Source organism: Bos indicus x Bos taurus, chromosome X, assembly GCF_003369695.1.
Source record: "Bos indicus x Bos taurus breed Angus x Brahman F1 hybrid chromosome X, Bos_hybrid_MaternalHap_v2.0, whole genome shotgun sequence".
NCBI classification, from domain to species: Eukaryota; Metazoa; Chordata; class Mammalia; order Artiodactyla; family Bovidae; genus Bos; species Bos indicus x Bos taurus.
Window position 1 is genome coordinate 40,693,769 of NC_040105.1, and position 22,176 is coordinate 40,715,944.

Genomic DNA, 22,176 nt, shown 5'->3' on the forward strand with positions numbered 1-22,176 from the left:
GATCTAGCCTGAGAATGTGTCTCTGGCCAAACTGTTTCTGGGCACCACTCTCTGAAATGTGAGGATAGGGGAGGACCATGGAGAGAGGCCAGTGCATACACTGCCTTGACCATGGAGTTTCACTGTAGAGCCTGTGGCCTGTGTGCTGTTCCTGGAGAAAATCAGATGCCACCTTGCCTGGTCCTCTAAGGGGACTTGGTACTCTCAGGGTACTCAAGGTCACTACTCTCAGTGACCTTGAATTCCTGGTCAGTGTCTGCTACCCTGTACCAACGTAGCTGGGTTCTTGTTGCAGATCTGCAGGCTCTGCTGCAATGGGTCATGGAATGATCCCCAGTGTTGTTTTCAGCTTATCATATTATGTCAGCTGGGCAAAATATAGAAGTACATGTTTCTATTCATTCCTACCAGCTTAATACTGTTGGACGTGTCTTCAATGCCCTGAAGTGCAGAAAATGAGCTTAGTAGTAGCATTATGCTTTTGGTTACCTGTACATGTAGGGTATGAAGTCTGCAGAAAGATGATTTGTGTGCGTGTGTGCTAAGTCAATTCAGTCGTGTCCAACTCTGCCACCCCATGGACTGAAGCCTGCCAGGCTTCCCCGTCCATGGGATTCTCCAGGGAAGAATACTAGAGTGTGTTGCCATGCTCTCCTCCAGGGGATCTTCCTGACCCAGGGATCAAAACTGTCTCTCTTATGTCTTCTGCATTCCCACTAATGCCACCTGGGAAGCCCTGAATCAGAGGACTTGGGGACCCCTGAATCAGAAGGCCAGAGGCTCAGATTTCTTATCTGAATGTGACCCAGACTCTTCTGTGTGTTTTCCATAGGGTGAGGTTTACCTGACTGAGGTAAATAATGTCTCCTGTTTATGTTTCCTTAATCTGTGTCTTCTCAAAGTGAGCAGTTTAAAAAAAAAAAAAAAGTGAGCCCTGGTAGTATATTCAGGCCCGGCTATTTCCAGGGGTGTTGGCACTGGATACATGCAAGTGTGGGTTCCTGAAGCCGCCTTGGTTCTGTACTTGGGCAGAGAGCCCCGGGCCAGGAAGGCAAGGTGTGAAGTAGGTCATTGAGGCACACAAGGGGGTGTCTCAGGCCAAAAGCCCAGCTCCCAACCCCAAGGGCAGCAGGCTCCCTCCTGAGGCTTTCCATGCAAACGTCAAGCAAGGGACGGCCTTTCCATGCTGGGCGCCTGTACAGCTTGAATCAGCTTAGTCACCTCTTCCTAGGAGCTGTCGCAGCTTGGATTTTCTTTTTTCTTTTTCTGTTTAAACCTGAAGCTATTTAAAGCCTGCATCCAAAGGCAAGTAGTTGAGTTGCAGGGCCAGGGGGCGCGCGCCTCTGGCGGGGGAAGGCCAGGCCTTTATGGGAAGGTCTGTAAGGCCTAACCCTCTCCCTCTGATCCTTGGGTGGTTTGTCCTGCAATCTGAGGAGACAACTACCTTTTCGTGTTTTATACATTTTATTCATACATTTCTCCAACTTTGAAATGACAAAAGCCCAATTCTATTGTTTCCCATTACACAGCATCCTACAGGTATGTATATTCTACAAAGAATACTATGGAGTTTCTCTTCCTCCCCTGTCACACAAGAGACAACTGATTAGGGTTGCGTTGACTTGTCCTGTACCGACAGTGCACCAGCGTTCTGGGTGTTCTGGCGACAGGGCAAAGGGATCAGGGCAGGAGGGCGTGTGCTAAGGCATGTAAATAGATAAACACAGAGAGAAAGAAAAGCGGGACATTTACAAAGAATCCGAACCTTTCCGATGCCCTCACCTCCGGGGTGTGGGAGGACACAGACGCTCTTGCACGCTAAGGCTTGGCTGTACCCTGCAAATACTTACAATTGGATACGGTGAAATATACAACAACTGTTAACATCGCTCTCTTTTAATCACTGAGACAATACTTCAAAACCTTTTATAAAAAGGCAATTATACATACAGAAAAAAAAAAAGGAACACGTTGGCAAAACTTTATGCAAAATAACCCCAGAACTGAGTTTGAATGGCGACGTGCCTGCCTGGCAATTAAACATGATGCTATGGTCTCTGCACGTGGGTATTGGGATTGTTCGGCCTTTGTGTCAGTTCCTGGGCCTGCTCCCCCACAGCTTCTCACTCCCTGCACAGGCGCCCTCTGGGGACACAGCAGAGACCAGAAATTGAGTCCCCCAATTCTTGGTTTCTTCAAAATGCAAATAATAGCCAGGGCTGCTCACGGTGGAGAAACCCCTATTTCCACCCCCGAGCAGAACTCCTTCCAAGAGACTGCACAGCCTCTGGGTCCCAAGATGGTCACCCCCAGGGCTTGATGGGTGAGACCACTGGCACGTTCCTTTGGTCACATGTGGGAGAGAAGGGAAGGAACACAGATGGGGCAGCGAAGCTCCAATGTTCTACGTGTAAAGAAATAGGGGGCTGTGCTTGGGGCCAGAAACGAGGTCTCCCGTGTGTGGTGCCAAACATCTCTTTGTTTTCTTTTGCTTGGTCCATTTGCACAGGGTCAAGAGAGTTGATGGTTAGGTGAGGGATGGGGGTAGCTCTGGATTTTCTATATGTCAGCCCACCTTCTGCAGCCCAAGAGAAGCAGAGAGAAGACCAGATAAAAAGGATGTGGACTGGTGGACATAAACTCTTTCTTTCTTTCTCTCACTTCCTGGATGCCTGTTACCCCTAAACTTCACTCACTAAACTGGAAGACCCAAGACTTCCAGTAGCTCCAAGTTTAAGGCAAACCGATGAGTGGGTGTGGGCAAAGCCAACCAAGCGTTGAGCCTTACAGATGACGTCCTGTAACCAAAGACACCAAGTGGAGAGGAAGACCTTACTTCTAAAGGGGTAAGAAGTGGAAAAGTTCTACCAAATGAAACAATTCATGAGGAAAGCTTGTAGCCCTTCTGTAAGCTGCAGTCAGAAGCAAAAGATCTTTCTAAGAGGAGAATTAATAAGAGGCGCAGAACAAGAGAAAGAACACTTGGGGACCTTGGTATCTAAGCCCTTGGAAACAGGATGGAATTAGGAGGCTGTGTTCAGTTCTGGAAAAACAAGCCCCTCCTCCGTGTCCCCCCCACCCCCCGCCCCGCAACACACACACAAACACACACACTGGTTTGACAGGAAATAAGCAGGGGGATGAGAATCCACAGGGGCTTGTTTGGAATGCTGATTGCAAAATGCCTTCTCTTCTTTCCAAGGAGGTAGCCTGGGAGGCATTAAGAATATATTAATCAAGAAATGTTCTTGCTAGCTTTAGCGGTATGTTCTCTTTGCCCTCAAGTGACTGACCTGAAATGAAGAAAAGGATATCAGGGGGAGACAAGAGCGTTTGCTTTGGGTCACCTGTCCTTAAAGGGCAGTGTCCATGCTGGACATTTCCACTGCTCAGTGTCCCCAGGGGTGGCTCAACTGATTACACTTTTTCCAGGAATGAACGCAAAGGCTTAATGAACAGATTAACTACAAGTGATTTAAAAACAAACCAAAAAAACCCTCTATAATCATGAGATCAAAGTCTTAAAAAATAATCATAACATGGAGTCCAGGCCCAGTGGGCTGGCCCCATCAGTGGGAGATGGACTGGGCCCTGGGGAAAAAGGAGCATATGCTGGTCCTTCGCGCGGTAAGGACTTGGCAGCATCTTTGGATACCCCACCGCCAACGGGACGGGCTCAGAAGATGCCTTCTGAATGCAAATTGCCAAGAAGTAGGTCACCCATTTCTGTTCCTCTCTGAGCAAATATTTTAAACCATCTCACCTAACAGGAGATATACTTAATTGCTTTTTAAAAGGCTACCATATTATCTCAACACTGGGATGCTTCCTGAATTAAACTGAGTGACATTTTCCTTTTTAGTGTTAAAATTGAACATGCTGCCTGGGCAAAGTAATTACTATTTTATGATTAGAAAATCAGGACATTCTTTTTAACAGCTAATTTGACATATTAACCCCTATCCCCGTTTCTTGCTGTGAGGAATAGGACTGGAAAGAGAGCCCTCAGAATATGGCTGAATTGACCAGTGTTAAGATTTAATAATCTAATCATCTGCTGTTCTTTGAAAGGAAAAAAATGATTTTGTGGATGGAATGGAAACACTAAAGCAGCTTTTGAGCAATTTTCTGATTGCTCAGTGGACAATTGTAATGGAGTGGCAGCAGCAGTGTACTGTAATTACTCTGGATTCAGAAATTTAAGTCTTTTCTGCTAGGTCACAAAGACACTGCTTTAGGATAGTCGTATATCAGCAGAAGGGAACAGATGACCTCTTTGAGAAGTCAGCATGAGTTCTGGGCGCAGGAATTTTGCCACCTGCACAATGGTGAGAATACCACCAGCCTGTGTACTTCTCAGCCCTGGGGCCACAGACTACACTGGCATTGCTTTTCTCTTCCTCTGCCTGACCTGCCTTTACCAGCATGGTGGGTGGCTCAAGACAGGCATCGTCAAGCATCCCCAGAGACTTGGTCTCAGAGGGCAAGTGGGCCATGGGGGTTCCTACCAGAGGCAGGGAGCTTCATTTCTCAGGTGTCAGTTGCATTCTTCTTTGTGCTTCATTGGAAAAGAGGTAGCGCGGGCATGCTCACACTGAGAAGAGCCCCATTGTGACCAATACCATCCTGGGAATGACTGGCTGGCCTTGGCGTTGCTCAGATTGCAGTCAGTCCCATCGCAGCCCAAACAGCTCTCGGGGTTTCTCCCTCCACCCAGGGTGTCTCTGGTTTAGTGGTTTGGTCACCCTGAGGTGGGACCCCAATGGAAGCAGTTTACTTAGCACTTTGTAAGCTGTATACTCATCGGGTCACCGACAAAGGACAACATCAGAGGAAAACCCAGCATTGTTCGGTAAGAGTAGGGGGAGGGGAGGGCGACACCCTCAAGAGTATACAAAAGCCTTCTCTGTGTGGTCCTTCAAGAGGAGCTGTTCTGCTCAGAACACATCCTGCATGTCCTGCCGAGGCACAAAGCAATGAGGCCATCTAACCTACAAGAAGGAAACTCGATGGTATTTTTTTCAACGATCTCAGGTTAATAGAACCACTGACACTCGAATGGAAAAACCTGCCACTGACCTCTGGCAAAAAGCGAGAAAACCGCCAGCCTGACTCACCTGTATTGGAAGAACGTGACCTCACAGAAGGGTGATGGGATGGTTAATGTCTCTGATGCAACAAGGACATGATTCTCCTGTGCCAAGGGATATAGCAAGAGGAAGGAGAAACCGCATGTTGCCTCCAGCACATGAGTGGCCCTTGGGTGCACTGCATTCTGGGAGCAGACGAGGTCCCAGCTGTGCTCTGGCAGAGTATTTTGTTGTCCTGCCAACTGATAGTCATTCCTAGGCCTTCGATGGTTCAATGAGCATCTAAAGGATTATAAAATCTAAAAGGTCATCACCTTGTAAACCTGAACAAATCTATGATGAAATGAAGGACCCAAAGGCATTTAATTATTGAACACATAAAAGGAAGTATATTTAAAAAAAAATTGGTCAAACTGTCCTGTTATCATTTTAAAGGAATTTACAGGGCTGTTATAGATTATTCTTTTGGAATAATTCAGTTTATAGCAAATGCCTAAACTGGTTTCTTCATTGCACAGTATATTCTCTTAAAATGGGTGCTTTAAAACAATTACATACATATTAAAAATCCTCATTTCTTTGCTTAATTAAAATGTTAATACTCTCAGACAACACAGATCTGAAATGGTGAAACCAGCAATTCCCCCTCCCACCTTACAACAAATTAAATTGAGACAAAATTACAAACACATTTCACTACATGGTTATTATTAATAAAAATCAGTTTCTTTTGTTTGTTTTTTTTATAAAGTTGCCCGAAATGCAAGGGATGTGCATAGGTTTACAACTTAGTCATAATAGCATTTTATTCTTATTCCCCTGGGTGTGCCCCGTGAACGGAATGTACTTTGTTGTAGATTACAGATTGTTTTGTCCAACACAGACACACCGACAGCATAAACGCTCGCGACTGTCCACATGCATTAAGAGTCAAGACCCAACTTCAAATCTCTAAAAGGTTTACAGGGTGCTTCAAAGAGACAGTATCACATTATCTGGATGGTACATAAAGGACTTAAAAAAAATACTATTCTAAAAAAAAAAAAGAGGAAAAAAAGGCCTTTAAAAATTTATGAGTTTTGTAATCACTAGACTGATTATTTCAAATAAATAAAGGAAAGAAAGATATTCCAATCCATAAAATCAGACTCTAAAAAGAATGTAGTGTTCCAACCCCAGTCAAGGTAACAGAATCATTGTTTATTATTATTAAAATAGATTATAGAAAGCAGCATCTATTATGTGCAGTTTTTAGGGGCCTTGGAAATAAAAAGCTATGATTTCCAAAAATATAACATTCCAAAGGATTGAATAATACATACATTTAAAGATACATTTTATTAAAGTTTAGGAGAACTGATTAAAAAAGATACTGTCTCTTTAAATTAGTGTGTAATTGTTTTTCTCCTCCTATCTATTCGGACATGACAATAATTATAAATGTAGGTCACACTACAACTAGGTAGTCTCTAGGGACCACGACCTGCTGACACAAGGCCGATAACAAAGAGGCTTTTCCATGTATGAGGTGGCTCCCAGTTATGCGGCAGATATCTGGGGGAGGGGGGCCTAATAGACCCAGGAGACGGGGACCCACTGCGGGGCTGTGCACACGTGCTCCACGGCTTCCTCCAAATGTCTGATTGTCTCGTCGATTTCATTGTTGATAATTGTGAGATCGAAGTAGTGTGCGTATGTTCTCTGTAAGATGTCAGACTCCTTCTGCAGACGCTGAAGAGATTCATCCTAAATGGTGAGGGGATGGAGGAAGGGGTGGGCGTGGGAGGAGGGAGAAGCAAAGAGGAGAGAGAAGTCAACCAAGATGGTTTTCTCGGGCTACATTTCTGTCTGTCCCGGTGTCAGAAACAGTTGAGGCCTGCCCATGATGGGACACATCTGAGTGTGAGGCCGAGGCCGCTTCGTGACAGAGGAGATGATGGCCCCCAGGATCCAGGGTCACAGAATGACGGCTTATAACCGTGACTCCTCACCATGCAACAGGGCCTCTATGCCAACCTGGATGGACCAGGACACAACACTCCTCAGCAAACACGTGATCCTGCTCTGGCGGAACTGTGCCCGTCTGGAGTCAGCCAAGACTGTCAGAGTCAGCTGCTCTGTGCTCATCCCCCTGACCCAGGCCTGCCTCATCTCAAACCACTCTCCTGTTTGGCAGAGTGGAGGGGGCTTTGGGGGCGGGGGTGAGGTCAGAGCCCTGCATCCCCTTTCCTTGGTCCTCTGCTCTTGCTTGCACTGAGCCCCGGATCCCAGCTGTGTTTGCCCCAAGAAGCCCCTGCCTCTGGACAACAAACGAAGTTGAATTTTTCTGCCATGTTCCCGGAATTCAATTACATATATAATGCATTGCCTTCACTCACTAGCAGTGGATATGCCAGAGGCAAAAGCTTTTTGGATGTTACCAGTAATGGATGAAATGAGGCCATATCCCAGATACAAAAGCAACTGACACCCGATGAATCCCTTCAAGGTGGTCTGCATTGGAAATGGCCAAACATCACTGTTTGTAGGTCCTCATATCTCTTATGGGAAAAACTCTGAAGGAGAAGCAGCTACTCAACTCTTTGCTGCAGTAAAGACTTTCCCTAAACTTCTGCCGTGAGCCCCAGAAAGCCTCAGGAGGGCAGTTCTTTCAAGATGAGGATCTCTTAAGGGCCACCAGAAAGTCTGCCTCTGCATCTTCATGGTGCAGATATTGTTATACTGAGCTTTTAATGGGGAAGTTCAAGTTTGAAACCAGGAAACTCTGTAAGTCAAATTAACTGATTAGGTAGGTGAGCTGTTGGGTGGACTCTGAAATATATATCTATCAATAGATACAATTCAATGCCTATTTGTTTGATTAGTATCTGTCTCCCTAACTATAGCACAAACTTGCCCTGCTGTGCCCAGCACTTGGCATTTGCCTTATACATAGTAAGTGCTTAATAAACCTTACCAAAAGAGCAAGCGCTTGGCTGGCTAATACTGGCCGTGATAGGATGTGGAGTGTTAAATTGGAAATCTACTAGGAAATGGGGGCCCATGATGACAGAGACCCATCTCTGAAAGGTGTGGTGCCATCATTTGGGAGCTGTTGGCACTCACTGCAGGCTTAGGACTCCTCTTTTCCCTGAGGTCCACCTGTTTATAAGAGACTCTTCCTGGGGGAACCTCGGTGTGTGGTGCAACCCTTTGACAAGGGGATTTGAGGTAAGATAGTAACACTCAATTCCATCACAGCACTACAGTGGGGATGACAGACACCAGACAAATTGGGAAATCAACCTTTTCTATCAGGACACTCTGAAATGAGAATGTCCTAACCTGTTTTGTCATCTACCAGAATTTCAAAGCAGGATGTGGCATGCTTTGAATGTTAGGTATTAACTACTTCAGCGTAGGTAAGACCTCAGTTAATCATTACCTTCTAAGGTTGTATCAACACACTTTCTGCTTGCACTTAAAAAGCATAATATTTTCACTGTGGCTCGACAAGAAACACAACACAAAAGCCCCATTTTAGGAAACATGCCTTCACCCAAAGACAGGAGTGCTTCCTACCAGTATGAGAAGGAGCAATTCCTATCATGTCATGCTCCAGGCTAGGGGATTCTATTGGAATGTACAGTAGTCCTGGGCTATTGTAGTCCTGGGCTAACATAAAGTCCTGGGCTTTAAGATCCACTAACAGGGCTTATAATTTGTTCAGAAAGCTGGGCTGATGAAAACATTCAAGAAAATTTATGACTGAGAGCATCACATTTTTAATGTAGTTCTCCCCCCCACCTTAAAGTTCCCTCTTAATGATCTTATAAGATGAAGTTATATTTGTCAGTTTCTTCCTCTACAACAGCTTGTTTGCAGGCTTGACTTAACATGAGCAGGGTTTAACTCAGTGAAAACAAAATGCCTTTATTCTAACAGCAAAAGCAAGGATTTGTGGGAACAAAATGTCTACATTCTAATTCTATGAAAGGAAACAAGGCTGTATTTTATCACCTCCTAGCTGGTACTTACAGGCAATTTTCTGCACCATTTTGGCAGCTATGGAAAATTAGTAAAAGGGAAGGAAAAAAGGCAAAAACAAAAACAAAGCAAAGATGGTAATTCAAGAAAAATACATGGTAACCAAAGGATAAGAGCTAACCACAACATGGAGTTTCAAACATGTTTGTGTATTAAATAAGACGGAAAAGTAGACTTTAGACTTTTTTTCTTTTGCAAATGAAACATCAAAAAATGACTGAAAATATGAGTGACGTAGAAATCAAGATATTTAATCTTTAAACCTAGATGAATTCCCTGGTGGCTCAGATGGGAAAGAATCTGCCTGCCATGCAGGAGACGTGGGTTTGATCCCTGGGTCGGGAAGATACCCTGGAAAAGGAAATGGCAACCCACTCCAGTACTCTTGCCTGGATATTTAATTTTTTTCCTTAAGGTGAAAATCTCCAAGCTTTGATTTTACTGTCATAGACTTGGGTGAGTCTATGCCACTGTTAACTAGACAGTGCCAAGAACATTCTGGTGGGTTCTAGACCCTGTGGAAGGGATGGTCTTCAGTATTAACTTTGTAGAGAGTTTCCTCGTATGAATGACCCTACAGCAGCAATATATTTACTGGACATGCCATAACTACCTTCTCATCAGCCTGGCAGTAGCAGGCTATGTGAGCCAGCTTGGTTCTAGATGCTACAGCTGAGCCTCACAGGCACCATCTCCATGGTGGCTGCTGACTTGAGTAGGCCTGAGAGGGGACTGAGCTCATTTCTAGGTTTGGGAGTCTCCAGGGGCCTGGGTAGAGGTCCTGCATGGGTTCTACACTGGAGGATGCTCAGGGGAGCCTGGGCAGCTCAGCCAAGGCGGTGGATGCCTCATAGTTGTCCTCAGGCAAAGCCGTCTTTGGCCCCGAGCTCTGTCAGTACAGCTGTGATCAGGAAGGCAGCCCCACAGGGCAGGAGCAGGCCCATGGAGAAGGCTGACTGTGCTGGACACTCAAGCTTGAATTTGCCTAATGACTCTGATCTCGGAAAAACCATACTTCTCTGTGGGGTGTAATTCCTCCTTCTGAAGGAGGACCTTGATCTCTGGAAATCTTAATGGCTGGCATGGAGGACAAAGCAGAGCTTCACTTAGTTGTCTTAATGAGATGGGGCTTTGGCCTTGAACAAGCAACACAAAGGCATCCTTACTCGGGATTGCTGAGTAGAGGACAAACTGATTAATTCTTACCTCATTCAAACCTGGAGTGATAGTTGGTGCGGCAATAAAAACAACAAAAGGAGCAAACTCTGCTGTTCTCAGGACCTTCAGTGCCTGTGTAAACAAAGAGGAAAACTGAGACTTAGAAATAGCTGATGCAGTGTTCAAACAAGCCCATAGAAAATGATACAACTGGAAAAGCCCTTGATTCAAATTTTTGGCCAGATATTATTAAATTTACCACCATTATAAATAACTTATATGACTTCTTTTTGTCCAAGGGGTGGACAGTAGCCGTTGGAAAATAAAAGCTGACAAACTGGACATTTTTCTTAGGAATCTCATGAATCGATCTGAACTCTTTTTCTGCAGAAAAGTGAATATTGATTATGTTTGGTTACTGTTCATTCAAACCTGGTCATTTCAGTTTTTAGGAAATGCATTTTGGGGTAGATGGGGGCCAGCAGGCTGGCTCAGAACTCATCTAGAGCCCACCAAGCCACACTGCAAATTGCTCACAGGGAGAGCAAGTCCTGACCACTGTGACTGTGTTCACACCGACACAGGCCTTCTGAGTTGTCCCAGGGGAGGCCACCCCGCCCTACTCTGGGACTCTACAGGGAAGGGAGACCCCATGTAGAGACGGAGCATGGAGCTACTCTAGACGCCATGTGACTGTGAGTAATTTGCAGGCCTGTGATAATACCTGTGTTCAAGGGAGAGGCACCTCTGAGGCCCCTTTCAGTTCTGTTCTGAGGCATCCAAAACCTCTAACTGCAAGCTACTAGTTTGTACAGAGATACTGCAAAGTTTGCACGTCATGCTGTGGGACTTGATTCTGGTCAGGGGTTGGTGCTTCTGCCCCTCCCCTCTGAGGACAGGGCTCTCCCCTGACCCCAAGCAAGGGGTTACACGCCCACCCTGCAGCAAAGTCCAACATAGGCGCACAATTCACAAGTGACTGGCATATAACTAATTCGTATGCATCAGGGGTAAATATCTTGCTGTCCTTTATTTAAGAATCTAACATGTCTATTGTGTTAGCCACAGTTTGCTTTCTTTTTTTAAATTTTTTTAATTAATTTATTTTAATTAGAGGCTAATTACTTTATAATATTGTATTGGTTTTGCCATACATCAACAGTTTGCTTTCTAAACAGCCTTTCAGTTGTTTGTGTTGCCCTATCCCTACTCCCCCATCCCCACCCCCAGTGCCTGGTTTGCTGTAGTAACAGTTTGGGCTGCTTTCCAATTCCCAGGTGGCTCAGTGGTAAAGAATCCGCCTGCCAATGCAGGAGACATAAGAGACGTGGGTTCAATCCCTGGGTTGGGAAGGTCCCCTGGAGAAGGACATAGCAACCCACTCCAGTATTCTTGCCTGGAGAGTCCCATGGACAGAGGAGCCTGGCAGGCTACAGTCCATGGGGTCGCCAAGAGTTGGCCACGACTGAGCATGCGTGCACAGAGCTCCTTATTAGCCACGTGATCTTGGTCTTGGTCAGAGTGAGCCTTTAGCACACAGAGTGATTGTTTTAACGGGACTTTCCAGGTGGCGCTAGTGGTAAAGAACCTGCCTGCCAATGCAAGAGATGTGAGTTCGATCCCTGGGTCGGGAAGGTCCCCTAGAGCAGGGCATGGCAACGCACTCCAGTATTCTTGCCTGGAGAATCCCATGGACAGAGAAGCCTGGCGGGCTGCAGTCCATGGGGTCGCAGAGTTGGACACAACTGAAGTGACTTAGTATGGCATGGCACAACCCTACTAAGCCCTGCCATTAGAATGATCTTTGGGAACTACAAATTTCCTCATATCACCCCTCCACTCTAAACCCTGCGAGATCTCCTTCTTGGCCTTGGGATGAAATGTAGCCTGGTCCATGCTCACCTTTCTGTCCCCCTCTGTGGACAGGCCTTGCTGAACTGCTTTTAGTTCCACAAAGGGTCATCCTTTCTCTTCCTGCTCCCTCTGCCTGGATACTCACTCCATCCCCTGGCCCCGCTTCCCCACGCTCCCTGTTGCTTGGCTGAGTGTTCTTTCTTCTGCAAATCCTTTGTGGGGTGTGAGTGGGGACAGGCGCCCCTCTGGTTTGCTCCTGACACACCCACACTTAGGCACCTGTAGGGCCCGTCACCATGGAGATGCAAGTGTCTGGATGTTGCCAGCTAAGCTTCTTGAGGGCAGGGCTGTATCATTCAGTGGTTGCCCTCTTGCCCCAAATGGCACCTGGCAGAAATTGTCTTTTGATCAAGCAAAGATGTAAAAGTAGTACATACAATTCACACAAAGTCTGTCTTGCCTTTTGAGGCAGGTTTGATTAGAGGGTATTGTGTTTTCATGCCTCAAACGACTCTCTCAGCCTCTCTCAGCTTCTATGACTATCAAGGCATGGAAGAGGCAAACTGGCTGCTCAAGGTTTTGAGTTTCCTGTTCAGTGCAAGGTTCACTTTCTCCAGGATTATGTTTCTGAATTTTAGTTACAGTTTCTCCTTGTGGGGTAAGGGAGTGTGGCACATTATTTTGCCTGCCATCAAAGTGCTGTCAAAAAAACAAAACAAAACAAAAAAAAAAACGTGCTTTAATTGTGAAAGTCACAGGCTCAGATTCCCTGTGGGAGAAACCTCTTCAAACTTGCATATGTTCATTTTTGAAAGAGGTAATTGGCAGTTCTTTGCAAAGCCTTTTGTGATTGAAGATTTTCGCAAGGAACAAATACCATGAAGAAGTCCATATATAGCTCAATGGAGCTTAACAGGGATCTTCGCTTAGAATGGGCCTTTCTATCATTAATATTGGGGGCCTTTTTTCTGTCCTTCCTATGCTCATAAATCAGGTGACTCCAGGGTCAGTTGAGACATAAGTTTTCCTGGTCATTCCACACCCACCCAGAGTCACCTTCTGGGCAACTTGGATGGGGACAAACTAAGGCATAGTCCCTACCCTTGCTCCCATCCCTGAGGTGCCAGATAGATGTCCATGAGCCACAACCCTCGGATGAAGTTGAGAATACCGCCCCTGGTGTGAAACGGACTTTTCTCCACTCAGTGACCACAGCCTAAAAGCCACCTAATTGAGTATTTTCAGTTCTAGTCTGCTATCCTATTACTACACCAGAAAACTCAGCAACTGTTATCTGCGTGAGGATTACCCTGCTCTACGCAGCATTCACGGGCTTCCCAGGTGGCGCAGTGGTAAAGAATCTGCCTGCCAACGCAGGAGACATGGGTTAGATCCCTGGGTTGGGAAGATCCCCTGGAGAAGGGAATGGCAACCCACTCCAGTATTCTTGCCTGGAGAATCCCATGGATGGAGGAGCCTGGTGGGCTACGGTCCATTGGGTCACAAAGACTGGGACACGACTGAGCAACTGAGCACAACCACCCCAAGACATTCACACCCTTAGTCTTTAACCATGAAGACGGGAAGGTCGTTCAGCACCTACTGCATGAGACTGTCAGTGTAGACTGTAGTCACCACACCACCAACTGCCTCTTATGTCTAAGAATCAGGTGATATATTCCGTTAGCAGTTAACTCCAAGGAAAAAACCAACATACTTTCCACTAGATGAGAATTATGTGATTCATGACATTCTCCTTTTTGTCCTGGCTGCCAGGAAGTTCTGAGCCTCATTTCATGTTTATCACAGTAACTACAGTAGCCTCTGTGGTTAGTATATTTGCTTCCTCCTTCTGCTCATGGCTTTGACTTTCTCTCCTATATTACTATAGTTTCAAAAATGCTAAGATGCCTCGAATCCTGACTGAGATCTTGCCTAGTCTCCCTCATATCTTCAGCAGTCACCATGCACATCCTCAGTTCTTGAAGGCCTCTGTCCCCAGACTCTGCTCTACTTATGGCTCTCAAGTGGGTGCCATTTTCTGGCATAGTCTTAGCTTGCCTGAAGTTCAGGAGCAGGAAATGGGATTGCTTCACCAGGATCCCCCTCTGTCAGGCCATTAGTAGGTGGCTTTAAGATGATCTCTAAACCCTCTTCCTTTTTGACTTTTAAGACGAGACACAGATTTGTTAATATTCATAGGCAAATATCTCTTTCTGAATCCCCAAGAAGGGAGAGTCTAGAAAGACCACTGAAAATATGTTGGATTCAGACAGGCAATGAAGCATTAATTTAACATTTAAAGCTAACTCTTTCTCTTTTGCAGATGAGTTGATTTAATGGCTTATCTGTGGCCAATAATTAATCTCAGGTTACTACCCTCAAGGAATAAAAACTCATTTGACCAAATATCTAAGCAGCAGCTATCTTTAAGACTTAACTAGGAGAAGGAAATGGCAATCCACTCCAGTATTCTTGCCTGGAAAATCTCATGGACAGATGAGCCTGGTGGACTAGTGTCTGGCATCCCAGAGTCATACACAATTTAGCAACTGAACAACAACAACACACAATCAGGCAGATGGTGATTTGGGGAAATAGTTCTTGATGGAAATGTGACATGAAATGAAGAGTGAAGTGACCTAGCAATATGGAATACAGAGTTTTGTAAGAAATTAACATTTGTGTATAGAATAATAATTGCAAATATTCAAACAATAAAGTCCATGGCTAAAGAAAAAAAAAAAAAAAGACTTAACTGGTTTTTGCATCGAACCTTGACTGGTGATTCGTTTCACATATGATATTATACATGTTTCAGTGCCACTCTCCCAAATCATCCCACCCTCGCCCTCTCCCACAGAGTCCATAAGACTGTTCTATATTAAAAAAAAAAAAAGATCTTAATGACCCAGATAACCACACACAAAAGACTTATCTGGTTTTTGCAAAATTAAAAACCACTTAAGGGCAAGTATTGGAGTCATTTTGGAGAAAGATCTAAGGGCTTAAGAAGAACACAATGATCCCAGAAACTGACTTCACATAACAGCTCCTAGTTCAGAACCTGGCTCTTGTTTCTAAGCCCAGATCCCTAATAGGACTGTACATCCTCCTTGATGACAACCTTTCCCCCTGTGGGCGAAAGCAAAGCCACAGCAATTTTGTTACTGGCAACTCTTCAGTGCAGCAAATGGCCAAATCAGAATATAATTAAAATCTAAAAAAAAAAAAAAAAAAAACCCCAAACAAACACCCCCCCACCTTTTTTTAATTATATCATGTGGCATGTGGGATTTCTTAGTTCCCTGACCAGGGATCAAACCTGTGCCCTCTGCAGTGGAAGTGCAGAGTCTTAACCACTGGACCACCAGGGAAGTTCCTAAAACTGTCTTGACTACACATTGGAGCTATGAGAGTTCTGGGATGAGGGACATAGATTATTTTCTGAGCCATGGCTTTATTTCCATGAGAAATCAGCTCTACAGCTTTCCTCAGGTTTAACTTCCTTACAGATTTTTCTAAATGTTAAAGATTTAAATTGTACTCCTATATACAAGGTGCACCAGCTTAAGGATTAATCAGGGTTAACTTTTCTAGGATGCTACAGTGAAAGGAGGCTGGGATTTTCTGTTTAAAAGAACAACCCAAATGCAAACCAAGACTGTTCAAGTGACAGTTAGGTTAAGCCTTGATTTCTTCATCTACAAAAGTGGATACAGACGTCTCGATCTCTGGTTACAAGGATTAGGTAGAAGAACTAATTGCTTGGCAAATGTAGAGGAACATAATCTATTCCTATTATTTTAAGAGAAGTCAGGTTACTCATTTTTGTCTAAAGTCTTTACCATGGTCCTTTGGGATTAAAGTAGAACTGTAGCATCTTATACAGTATTATTAGACATGTGTTCAGTTTGGCCTGAACTGTCTAAAGTCAGTTAATATGGCACAGACAACGAGCTGAACACCAGTGTGGGCTTTCTAGGGTGTCAGCAGTGGCTGAAGGGAGAGAGTTGTAAAAATGCCACCTGGCACTTCTCCCATTATAGATGGTTTTTGATGAACACTGAGGAAGGAATTTCATCCTTACCAGCTTGCCTTATTTGTATTCTTAGCTCCTGGCAGAATGCTTAGAACATACTAAGCAGTTAATACAGGCTGGTTGAGTCCAACTGTCCGTGACACACAATGGAGTGGGTAATCACACGGCCAGGGTGGGAAAAGGGCGTGGAGAAAACGTCTTAAGGAGAGAGACTCCCCGAAGCAATGGGGCTCTGCCTGACAGCAAGTTGGTCATGGCCACGGGCATCCTGAAGGCAGGGTGCAGGCCCTGTCCAGCCGCGGGGGTGAGTGGGCTGAAGGGAGAGAAGCCTGAGGGCAAAGCCCAGGTGGTGCAGGCTCTGGGCACCTGTGGCTGGACCGCTGGATGTGACGGTCACGGTGCCTGGGACCAGAGCGGTCAACCAGACTGATGAAGGAAGTGGGATCCGTGTGATCCCCGAGCCCAGGGCCCTATCTCTCCCGAGAGACCCCAGTTCTGAGAGGAGGGGGACAAAGGAGGCAGGAGAGAAGAAAGCGGTGAGCCCCGCCAGCAGATAGGGAACAAGGAAGATGCCCAGGTCGGGCCACAGGTTGCTCTGGTGCCCAGTGCCGCACGTGGGCATCCTGGTAAGGCCGAGACAAGTGTCTCCCGCTCAGCAGTGCAGAGCAGTGCAAGGCTGGGCAGGGGAGAGGGCACAGGGAAGCTGGGTGCCAGGAAGGGAGCAGCGGTAGCAGCAACAGCAACAGCGGTGGTGGCAGCGGCAGCAGGTGAGGCAGAAAGCCCTGGAAAGTGGGCTGAGGTAACGCGGAGGGGGTCTGAGGAGCCCTGCAGCCAGCATACTGCTAGAGACATTACTACCAGCAGAAAACGACGTTCAGGTGAAGACCAGTGTGGAACCCAAGGACAGGGTGTCGAAGACCAGGACCAGGATTGAGACTTTGCCTCTAGCCACCCCTGGCCAGAAGATTTTTCCAATCCCTAGTAAGGAGGGATCAGTAGTTAAACAAAAATCAATCTACATTACACATCATATATTTAGTTCTCTAAAGGTCCAAGTTCATTGTTAAGTAGCTGTATAGCGTTCACCCTACTGTTGCTTTCCTCCCCAGCCCCTTAACCAGATTCCAAGTTCAAGAACCCCATTAGGTGCTGGGACATGGAAATGGCTGAATCCCCTGGCCCTGAGGTTAGGATCTAGGGGCCAAGTAACTGAGCCGCCAGGCCCCAGGTCACATAAACCCTGGTTAAGCTGGTTCCATTCTCTTTTTGGGGATGGTTAGGGGCCCAAGTCTCACACAGTGGCCGTTGACCAGGGATCTTCCCTGCCCCGGGGTAGCCAAGTAAGCCTTCTGGTGAGACAAAGCCTGCTGGAGGAGAGCTGGTCTACCATTTCAGCAGGTGGTACACTGATTCTACTTATCAGTGATAAGGGATTTTCCGTACAGGTCGGTCTTAGAAACAGCAGGCCGCAGAGTCACATGGGCACCCACAAGCCTCTCCTGTAACCTGCCCGGGTGTCTACAACTCCCAAATCCTTCCTACTAGGCTTTGAGTCCCACTTGTTAGTTTGTCCTCAGATGAAAAATAGCTTGTGAGCATTTCTGATGTAAGGCCTTGTGCTTTTTCCTTTGCAAGTTTAATAATTTCAATTTCTTCCAGCACAGGATGCATCTGCAGATCATCTAATCGTCTCTGAGTCCAGCTCTCTGAGCCCTCTCCAGGTTCTCCATATGCCTTCAAGTTTAAGCTCAGGGTCAGGCACTGGCCCTTAGTAAAGAGGTGGAGGAGGCTGAGAACCACCACGGGTCTGTACCCCTGCTCCACCTGGCATAACCTGGGGCTCGCTCGTGCTTGCATTCATAAAGCTAGGGCTGCACATCAGACCCAGGGCCCAGGGTCAGAATTTCTTGCTGGTGATTAACCTAAGATGCTGGCAGAGGCTCTGATGGTCTAGTGTGAGCTGTACCAAGAGAGGAAAGGTGGCTGCGGTGTTTAACCAAGTGCCAGAGTCTCATCCTGAGTCAGATTAATGGAGGGTTTCTGGAGACCTGATCAGGCGCCTTACTGAGCACCTGAGTATAATGAATCTCATAAGAGAACAGTTTCTCTTTCTTAGATACACTGTGTGCAGTCTGAGCACAACGATTAGCTTGCATTTTGGGTGGTTAACTCATGGTGCCTTCATTGCTGATACTTTCCTGTAGCTTGCTATTAGATTATTATGTGACCCATGATGTTCTGATGGCACATTTTGTTTCAGAACCTGAGCTTAGCATGCAGGCAGGATGACGGCATGCCAGGGGTGGCCGGGCATTACCTGAGGCTCCACGTCCAGTATCGCAATCAGACCTTGCTCGTGGATCTTGCGGATGGTCTCCAGTTTTGTCCCGTACATCGCATCCTCGTGGCTGCCGTACTCCAGGTACTCGTTATTAGAGATGTCTTGCATCATTTGGTCATGAGATACAAAGTAATAATTCTTTCCGTTTTCTTCATCTTTCTTTGGAGGTCTGGTTGTATCTGCAAAGTCACAGGTCAAAAGAGGTTTAAGAGGCTGAGCGTATGAGCCGATGCTCCCCATGGACCTGTGCTATGCTGTGCTTAGTTGCTCAGTCACGTCCGACTCTTTGTGACCCCATAGACTGTAGCCCGTCAGGCTCCTCTGTCCATTGGGATTCTCCAGGCAAGAATACTGGAGTGGATATCCTATCCTTTCTCCAGGGGATCTTCCCAACCCAGGGACTGAAGCCAGGTCTCCTGCATTGCAGGTAGATTCTTTACCATCTGAGCCACGAGAGGAGCCCCCAGTGGACCTACCCGAACTCATTCTCTCTTAAAAGCCATGGATCCTGTAGCATATGTCACCCTCTGTTCCCACCCCCAGTAGCTTTGCAGAAATCAGTTCTAGAAGTCCTATTTGTTCATGTGACACCAGAACATAGTAGTTGGTTAGTTGTTTGGTTTGGTGAACCTTTCCGTGTGTAGATGAGATCTATTTCATCCCTTCAAGGGTAATGACAGGGGAAAGACACTAAATGACCCAGGATTAACTTAACTTGCTGTATGCTTTAATGCAGTTAGGTCTTCAGAGAAGGAAAAAGGAGAATTAAACAATAGAAAACCCCAAATGGTTATTTAAGTAAATGAAAATTAAAAAAAGTTTAAAAATTCAGTTCCTCAGTTTTACTAGCCACATTTCAGAGGTTTAGTACCCACATGTGCCTAGTGGCTACTGTACTGGACAGCACAGATATAGAATGCCCTCACGAGAGAACATTCTATTGAATAGTGCTGGTTTACAGCATCATGTACAAGGAGACTATTAGAATACAGCAAAAGGGATATTGGAAACATAATGACCTTAGCCAGACATGGCCGTAATAGTTAGGAAAGACCTAAACTAGGAATTGGCAAACCATGGCTTGTGGGCCAAACATGGCCTGCTGTCTGTTCTTGTGAATAAAATTCTATTGGAACACAGCCATGCTCATTTGTTTACATATTGCTTTCAAGCCACAATGGCGGAGTTGAGCAGTTGTGTCAGAGACCATATGGCCTTGAAAACCTCAAATATTTGCTGTCTAGTCCTTTACAGAAAAGGTCTGCTGACTCCTGACCTGAGTGAGTGTTTACTAAAATATCTGCCCATAAGTCCTACTTCTGTGGGATACTAACAGGACCAGCATTCTCCAAAATGCACTTTAGGAGATGTTTTTCTAGATAAGCCAGAAACAACAGTTTTAGTTTTCTTTCTCCTTTTGCTTCTTTGCTTTTTTGAGCAGGGACAAATTTATGCAACTCTTTGTGGTACATGAGTCCAAACCCAGGGGGAGTTCCCCATCTCCTGCTCCAGCTAGACTGCACAACTCCTAAGTGCTCATGGACATCAAAACGTGGATGTTTAAAGAAGAACCCTTTCTCCAGGCACACAAAAAACTGAAGAAACAGCATACTACACTGACGCTGTATTATGTGCTATATACATACCCACGGTCAAATATTATGGCAAGTAGACATGATTAGGGTCAGCAAAGCACACTTTATAACCAAGCTAGTTCATTGGCTATTTAATAACATAGAATTTCAATTGCTTATGTGATCAAGAAGAAGGTTAGCTAAGCTTGCTCTACTCATGGTCTAGACATAAGGAGAATTAAAATAATATTTGGAAGTATTTTACTAGAAAACTCAAGTGGTACCAATTGAAAGAATATTTGGTGAATTTCTTTCTTTTTTTTTTTTTGAGTAAATCAGATAGGGTTCTGGGATGAGAGTGGTCTGATGAAGCCTCACAACTCTCTGGAGTGTAGAGAAAAGTCAGTGGTGTTGACATGGTATTGGAAGGCACTGCAGGATGGAGTCAATCATCACACATTCTCCTTTAGCTCTTCTCACTCTGAACAAAGCTCTAATTGCGAGAAGGCTTTTGGGATTCAAATTTTAAACTTTGGAATAGTAATAATAAAAATAATAAAATGAGAGTAGTAAGTTGCTATTATCTATCCAGTATCTGCTAAGTACTTCACATGACCTTAAATCCTCTTCATCTTCCTGGAATTACTTCATTTTGTAATTGAGGAAGCAAAGAGGACTTGAGATTAAGGATAAGACAGAGAAAATCAGGAGAATAAAAATATTATAGATTTAAAATTCTTTACAATAAGCAGTGGATAGCCCATTGTGTTTTAAAAGTGATAAAAGTCAACAATTTAGGTACTGATTAAGGAAAATATTGTTATATCAAAGAAAACTATACTATCATTAAAACCTATTTTTCTGAAGAATAATTCATCTGGGTAACATTTATGACATACTGTTGGAAAAATTAGTTTATGAACAGATTGGATGAGCCCAATTTTGTTAAACTATAACAGTGATAACACACACATACACATGATGTGTTTGTACTAAGAGAAGTCTGGAAGGATATTCAATAAAATATTGATGGCACTATTATTTGGGGGGGTGGTGGTGGTAGGACTTCCCTGGTGGCTCAGTGGTAAAGAACCTGACTGTCAATGCAGGAGACTTTGGGTTCAATCCCTGGGTCAGGAAGATCCCCTGTGGAGGAAATGGCAACCCACTCCAATATTCTTGCCTGGGAAATACCATGGACAGAGGAGCCTGGCGGGCTACACCATGGGGTCACAAAGAGTCGGACATGACTGAGTGACTAAACAACAACTATAGGGGGTGGGTGGGGTTGGGATTAACTGTTAACTCATTTTCTTCTTTGTTCTTTTCTAGATTTTCCAAATTTCCTATAATGAACAGTTCTTACTATGTTATCAGAAAAATATGTAAATTACAATATTGGAAAAATACTAGGAAAAATACACTTAATTGCTTACGTGGAATAGGGTATGCAAACCGGTCTGGGTGCTTTGTGATGAGGGTGTTCTTTATGTGTCTTCTCCCAACACCATGCGCACCTATGTCATTTTTCAAAAAGTTAGAATTGATAATCGTTAATAATAATTGTAAAATGTTTTGAAGATGAAAATAAGAAAGCCACTTATACAGTCAAACTTACCTAACAGGACTAGTGTTTTCCTTTTGAATGCTGGCAGTTTTACTACTTCTTCATATGTAACAAGATCTAATTGATCAAACACTAAAATGCAAAGATTTAGAAGGAATATAAATTTACAGAAGGAATAGTTCATGTATATAAATTATAATTTTACTGGCAAAACCAAAATTATAGTAAATCCATGTCTTAAGAAATATGAATCCAACTTATGATATATAGCTCATATGTAATTTAAGTCATATAACCTTTTGGGAGAAGAATTCACTTTTAAGCCCATGAAAATGCACTTTAGAACCAGGGGCATCCAAAGACATGTTGGGCACATGCATATAAGTCCAATTGTGAAAGATACTGCATCTCTTTTCATGCAGTATCCAACAAATCATATGAGTTCATTCAAAACCACATGCTGTTCATATTTTTGCAATTTTAAGAAATCAGCAATACTAAAAAGAAAAAGTCTCCAGACAGTG

General features: G+C 44.7%; 1 protein-coding gene and 1 non-coding gene across 16 annotated transcripts in view; both read right to left on the minus strand.

Annotated features, from left to right (window-relative positions):
- Positions 1-1,445: 1,445 nt before the first annotated feature.
- Positions 1,446-22,176, minus strand: part of CASK (calcium/calmodulin dependent serine protein kinase) — a 377,764-nt gene continuing 357,033 nt past the window's right edge. For 10 of the 15 annotated variants that reach the window (XM_027534508.1, XM_027534510.1, XM_027534511.1 and 7 more), the window contains 5 exons: positions 21,704-21,784; positions 21,522-21,602; positions 18,488-18,690; positions 10,323-10,406; positions 1,446-6,836 (listed from right to left, as the gene is read on the minus strand). In XM_027534508.1, the coding sequence (XP_027390309.1) occupies positions 6,660-6,836; positions 10,323-10,406; positions 18,488-18,690; positions 21,522-21,602; positions 21,704-21,784 (626 nt within the window). In that variant the 3' untranslated portion in view covers positions 1,446-6,659. The remainder of the gene's footprint in view (positions 6,837-10,322; positions 10,407-18,487; positions 18,691-21,521; positions 21,603-21,703; positions 21,785-22,176) is intronic. The other 5 variants (XM_027534512.1, XM_027534509.1, XM_027534519.1 and 2 more) reach the window with 1 other exon arrangement.
- TRNAG-UCC lies at positions 15,433-15,505 on the minus strand. Its single transcript has one exon. It is a non-coding gene; the product is annotated as a tRNA-Gly (tRNA).